This window comes from Lipotes vexillifer, unplaced genomic scaffold (assembly GCF_000442215.2).
Source record: "Lipotes vexillifer unplaced genomic scaffold, Lipotes_vexillifer_v1.1 scaffold47, whole genome shotgun sequence".
Classification (NCBI taxonomy): domain Eukaryota; kingdom Metazoa; phylum Chordata; class Mammalia; order Artiodactyla; family Lipotidae; genus Lipotes; species Lipotes vexillifer.
The window spans coordinates 2,131,658-2,138,758 of NW_006791298.1; the positions used below are offsets into that span (position 1 = coordinate 2,131,658).

General features: G+C 34.3%; 1 protein-coding gene across 7 annotated transcripts in view; it reads right to left on the minus strand.

Moving 5' to 3' along the window:
• Positions 1 to 7,101, minus strand: part of DOCK7 (dedicator of cytokinesis 7) — a 220,162-nt gene that overhangs the window by 44,116 nt on the left and 168,945 nt on the right. For all 7 annotated transcript variants that reach the window (XM_007464292.1, XM_007464291.1, XM_007464290.1 and 4 more), the window contains one exon: positions 92 to 274. In XM_007464292.1, the coding sequence (XP_007464354.1) occupies positions 92 to 274 (183 nt within the window). The remainder of the gene's footprint in view (positions 1 to 91; positions 275 to 7,101) is intronic.

Sequence of the window (7,101 nt, forward strand, 5' to 3'; positions counted from 1 at the left end):
AGAAAAGAAGACATTGAAGAAATTTTCTTCTTCTTTTCCACATTATGTTTCCCCTCTTGTTCATCTTTGCAATGGCACAATGATCACTTACTTTGTACTCAAAGCAAGATACACAAAGATAAAGCAGATCTAATAGCCGGTTTAGCTGCAGGACTGAGAGATCTGTAAACCACTTTTGTAAAACTGTCTCATCTGCATTCTTGAGAACCCAAAGCAGACAGATCAAAAGACTCCGACTTGATTCTGCTGAAAAGGTAGTGTGTTGTCTGCCACTCTGAAAATAAAAAGCAGTAGAATGAGACACAAAATGATCAAAGACCATTTCTTTTTTTCAGTTGTCAGTTGTTTTCTTCTAAAAGCAATACAACAATAATTACTTTAAAATCAAATATTTCAAAAGAACCATTTGGTTTAGACAATACTTATGTAACTCACATAGAACCTTAAACTTAAGGTCCTGACATTTAATGAACCTTTCCTAGCAACAGAAGATTGCTTTAATCTATGACAGGGCTTCCAGCAGACTATAAACGTTAACAGAAATCTTATAAAGGGAAAAACTAAAAGGTCCTATTATTAAAAACTAAGATATCTACCAAAGACTACCAGACACGATATAAATAAAGGAAAAAAATGACTCTATATAAGACTATTTTAAGAGCATTATGTGATAACAAAATGTTTATCAGGTTTAGAGAATCACTATTTCCTATCAAGGGCCACTGACAAAAGGAAAAAGTCTTAGACCACATATAAGTAAAAAGTATTTTTACTTAGAGCATATAAATTTAAGATAATATTCCCAAACTTAGATTTGTATTAGTATACAGTATGTGAACTACAAACAAAAACTAAAACTAAGAACTTGTTTACAGTACCATTTATTGAACATTTACTCTCTTCCAGTCATCATACTGAGCTCTTTGCATATATTATTTCATTTAGTCCTCCAACAACATTACTAAGCAGGTTGTATCATCTCAATTTTACAGACAAGAATGCAGGATGACAATAATAATAATGATGATGGCAAACAATGATGATGGCAAAACATAACAGAATTTGAAATGTGCTAGACACTATGCTAATTGCTTGTTCTTATTTAACTCTCAACAGTTTTATGAGATGGTATTAACTATTGTTATTTCTAGTTTACAGGTAAGGAAACTAAAGGCTAGAGATTAAGTAATTTGCCCTAAATCACATTCTAAGAAAAAGTAAAGCCACAATTTTAGTCCAGGTTAACCAGATGCCTAAGCTTATACTCTTCACCATTATACTACATTCTAATATTTGGTTAATAAATATACTAAATTATAATAAGAAAGCAGTGGATAGGATGTTGAGAGGAATTACAAAGGAAAGCCATGACCTCAACTACTACCCTAATCTCCCCTCTATCATGCATGATGGTTTCCCTTGAAACCATCTAAAGATATAAATATTATTACTTACTCCATTCTACAGACAAGAAAACTGAGACAAGAAGTAGTTAAGTATCAATATTTTGTGAAAGTATTTTGCAATAAATGATGGAACTGGGATTCAAATGCAGAACGTATGGCTCCAGAAACCAAGCTCGTATCCACTATGTTTACTGCCTTTAATGGATGCACGCACATGTAAATAAATTCACGTACATAAACTCACTTAACCACTATGCTATACTGCACCTGACCTGGACACAAATAGCTTTGACTCCCACCCCCAAATCCACAGTCTCTCATAAGGAAGATGCTTCTTTATTTTAAAAGTAAGCACTTTCTACAGCAGACTAAATTCTCAATGGCTGATTTTTTAAAACAAAATTTTAAAATTATACCGAATTCAACAAACAGGTACACACTAACATTTGCTATACCCCCACATAAACTGCCAATAACACAGTGACACAGTCTGAAGAAAGTTGGACAAACATGAAAAAGACTCAGTAATGCAAAGATGTCAGGTTTCCCCCAAATTGTTCTATGGGATCAATGCAATTCCAATCAAAATACCAGCCAGGTTTTTCCTGGAAGTTGACAAACTAATTTTAAATTTAATGGGGAAAAGCAAAGGGCCAAAAATAGTTCTTCTTGAGGAAGAACCAGGCAGGATGGGGGACAAATTTGCTCTACCAGATAGCAACATTTACTAAATAGTTAGAATAATTAAGACAGCTTGATACTGGCATATGGATAGACAAAGTCTAATGAAATAATAGGAAGCACACAAAATATCCTATGCATATATGAAATTGTGACATATAACAGAGCTGGCACTATGAATCAGTGGTGGAAGGATGAATTATTCAATAAATGGTGTGAGATAACCGACTTCCCTAGGGGAAAAAAAGTAGACTCCTACCTTGCACTATTGTACAAAAAATAAATTCCAGACAAAGAAAGAACTTAAATGTTAAAAGGAAATATAAAAGAACATATTTATAATCTTGGGAGTAGGACAGAATTTCTTAAATAATACATAAAAAGAGTAAACCATAAACCACAAAAAGATGATCATATTTGCTTACACTGAAATTGAGAATGTGTGTTTGTTCATTCAATTAATAAATAGATCGATACATAGAAAAAGCACATCATAAATTAGTAGAAATTTGTTGCATATAAAACCAACATATATACACTACCAAATGTAAAACCGATAGCTAGTGGGAAGCTGCCGCATAGCACAGGGAGATCAGCTCAGCACTTTGTGACCACCTAGAGGGGTGGGATAGGGAGGGTGGGAGGGAGACACAAGAGGGAGGAGATATGGGGATATATGTTTATGTATAGCTGATTCACTTTGTTATAAAGCACAAGCTAACAGACCACTGTAAAGCAATTATACTCCAATAAAGATGTTAAAAAAAATCACTATGTTAGAATGTAAAAAAAAAAACAAAAAAAAAAGAAACCTGAGATTTGTATCCAGAACAGTCTTTCTCAATCAAGTTTCTATGAGAGAATTAAGCCCTACAAAAAACTGAGGGGCTGTTTTCTCCATTCTCTCAAAGCATTAAAAAAAAAAAAAAAAAGATAATTCTGGTTTGGTATTACCCATCAATGAATCTTCTGTGAAGGAAGAAACCACAACCCCAGGACTCTTATTATACATACAAGTAATACTGCAAATACAAAGTCCAGTACACAGTCATGAACTAGGCACACAAAGAAGCAATACATCATGAGCGAGAACTGACAAAACAGATAACAGAAAAAGGTACATTAAGACTTGAGGTATTGAAATTATCAGAGACTATGCATATCAGAGACTATGCATAGAATGCAGAGACTATGCATTCTATGCACCCTTGCCCAAAAAATAAGATTAAAAATCATGACTGGAAAATATAAAGAGAAATGTTTTATTGAAAAGAAATAGCAGAAACAACAGAATTTAGAAAACTGAAAAAAATTTACCCAATAACCAAATTAAGAACTCAGTAGGTTGGTGTAATGTAATATCACGTATGGTTAAGGAGAGAATTAGTAGACTGAAAGATAGATCAAAAGAAAAGTTCCAGCATGAAGCGCAGGTTAACAAAAAGATGGAATACACAGAAGAGTAGAGACAAAGACAATACAATAAAAAGGACTAATGTAAGTTTAACTGGATTATGAAAGAGGAGAGACAGAATGGAGAAGAGGACATATTTGGACACATAACAGCTGAGAATTTCATAGAACTGAAGATGCTGAATCATAAATTTAAGAAGTCCAAAAAAGCTACCAAGCAGGATAAACATAAAGAAATTCAAAATTAGTCTCAACAATTGAAACCACAGAAAGCCAATTTTAAGGAGACTATCAAAGAAACGACAGAAAAAAAGACAAGTTATTTTCAAAGAAGTAACAGTTCGCCACAGCTGGCTTCTCAAAAGTAGCAATGGAAATGAGAAGACAATGGGAACAATGTCCTCAGCAGGCTGAAAGAAAACAGAGGAAACTCAGATGCTATTTCTTAAAAAAGGAATCCTAATGAAGGTCAAATAAAGACATTTTTCAAAGAAACAGAGAGTTCATCACCACAGAATAGAAAATTCTAAAGGATGTATTTCACAAAGTAGAAAAACATCTCATAGAAGTCACAAATTTGAGAAAGAATCAAGAGCAAATAAAGTGGTGAACACATGGGCAAATCTAAATAATTGATTCTATATAGTCATAAAAAAATAATAATGATGATGTCTTGTGAGGTTTAATGATACATAAAACTAAAGATAGCATTTAAGTAGAAAGAAAGGTAAATGAAGTCAACCTGTTTTAAGATCCTTCTATTAACCAATGTGAAAGTAAAGGTAATGATTAATATTAGATTGAAATTTAAGAAAGCATATTCTTATTTGTAATACAATCACAAAAAGAATAGAAACAGAATGTATGACTTTCAACCTAGTAGAGAGGAAAAAGTGGAATGAGGAAAAAATACAATGAGAAAAAAATGATCCAAAAGAAGATAATAAATGAGACAAAAAGAAATACATAATAGGGGTGGGAAAACATGAAGTAAAATTAAAATGTTAAGTATATTAATTTAATTATACTAAATGTAAATGGGTTTTAAAACTCTAGTGAAAGACAAAGATGAATAGACCAGACTTCACAAATATAAGACAAACTCTAACCATATGCTGTTTATAAAAGACACATTTAAAACATGAGAAAAAACAATGAAAGTAAAAGGATGGAAAAACTCATGCCACACACACACACATATACACACATACATGCTAAGCAAAAGAAACCTAGCATAGCTATACCAGTATTATACAAAATTGACTTTAAGGCAAATAAAAAATAAGCATTACAGTTCATGTTGACAAAAGGTACAATCTATCAAAAATATAACAATTTTAAATTAGATATTACATAATAAGGCCTCAAAGGAAATAAAACAAAATCTGACAGAATGACAAGAAGAAATTACACCACCACAGTTGTAGTGGGATATTAGAAAAAGTGAACAGAATTCAGTAAAGAGAAAGATTTAAACAATAGGATTAACAAATTTGATGTAATGCATATCATGGCTAAATATAGAACATATAACTAACAAATGAAGAATATGCATTGTTTTCAAATATGTGAGATATTTGCAAAAACTGACCACGTACTAGACCATAAAACCAACTCCCACAAATATAACTAATTATGTAGAGTAAGTTCTCTGATCATTCAATTAGGCCAAAATCAGAAGCAAAAGGATTACTAGAAATTTTCGTACGACTGGAAATTCTCAAACAAAAACAATTTAATAAACCAAAAGTCTAAAAAGAAATCATAATGAACTTAAGATATATTTTGATGACTAATGAAAATGTTACCTACACACTGTGGTATGTAACTAAAACAATAATTAAAGGAAAATGTTTATGATTAAAATATGTATCAAGAGAGAAAGGATGAAAATTAGTGAGTTAAGCATCCATCTCAAGAAGTCAGAAAAAAGAACATCAATATAAACCAAAAGAAAGTAGAAGACAGTAAATAATAAAGATAAACATTCAAAAGTGAGGATCAACACTGACCCCAAATTGGTTCTTTACACAAACTAAAGAAATATACAAATTTCTGTTGAGACTGATTTAAGATAAAAGATATAAAAAGCAAGTCTCAGAAATAAAAATGTTTATTTCTACTATAGATGTTATAGACATTAAAAAGATCATAGAAGATATTTGAAACAACTCTGTATGCCAAGAAATTTGAATAAATTTCTGCTAGATTAAAATTTATAAAAACTGGTGTAAAAAGAAATAGAAAACTTGAACAGTCTTACAATCATTAAAGAAATTATGCAGGTAATTTGAAAACTTTCAAAAAAGAAAACTGCAGGTATAGATGGCTTCACTCACAAATTCTCCAAATATTCTAGGAAGAAATAATTTCAATTTTAAACAAGTACTTTCAGGGAACAGAATAAAAGGGGAAATTCCCTAGCTCATTTTAATTGGCTAAACTACCCCGATTCATAAATCTGAATAGAACATTACGAGAAAGAAAAAAATCTTACTAACATGGATACTCAATCTTAAACAAAATACAGCAAACAAAATCTATTAACATACAATCATGAAAAAGCTGAGTTTAATTCAGGAATTCAAGGTAGGTTTAACACTAGAAAATCAACGGAAAGGGGTCACAGTAAAAGATTACAAAGCAAAATAAAATGACAGTCTCAATGGTGCAAAAAAGCATGATAAAATTCAACAACTATTCATAATTACAAAAATAAAACTCTTAGCAAACTAGGAACAGAAGGGGACTTCCATAATATAACAGAGGGTATCTTAAAAAAATACCAAACCCCAAAACCAAAACCTTTAGCACCTATGTTTAAGAATGAAATGGGACGAGGGGAAGATAGTGAAAGAGTAAGACTCAGAGATCACGTTCCTCCCCACAGATACACCAGAAATATATCTCCACATGGAACAACTCCTACAGAACACCTACTGAACACTGGCAGAAGACCCCAGACCTCCCAAAAGTCAAGAAAGTCCCCATGTACCTGGGTAGGGCAAAAGAAAAAAGAGTAAACAGAGACAAAAGGATAGGGACGGGACCTGCACCTCTGGGAGGGAGCTGTGAAGGAGGAAAGGTTTCCACTCACTAGGAAGCCCCTTCGCGGGCGGAGACTGAGGGTGGCAGAGGGGGGTGAGCTTCGGTGCCACGGAGGAGAGCACAGCAACAAGGGTGCAGAGGGCAAAGCGGGGAGATTCCCACACAGAGGATCGGTGCCAACCAGCACTCACTAGCCCGAGAGGCTTGTCTGCTCAACCGATGCTGCGGGCGCGGCACGGAGCTGAGGCTCGGGCTTCAGTCGGAGCGCAGGGAGAGGACTGGGGTTGGCGGTGTGAACACAGCCTGCAGGGGGTTAGTACACCACTGCTAGCAGAGAGGGAGTCCGGGAAAAAGTGTGGGCCTGCCGAAGAGGCAAAAGACTTTTTCTTCCCTCTTTGCTTCCTGGTGCGCAAGGAGAGGGGATTAAGAGCGCTGCTTAAAGGAGCTCCAGAGAAGGCCGTGAGCCGCGGCTGACAGCGCGGGCCGCAGAGATGGGCATGAGACACTAAGGCTGCTGCTGCCGCCACCAAGAAGCCTGTGTGCGAGCACAGGT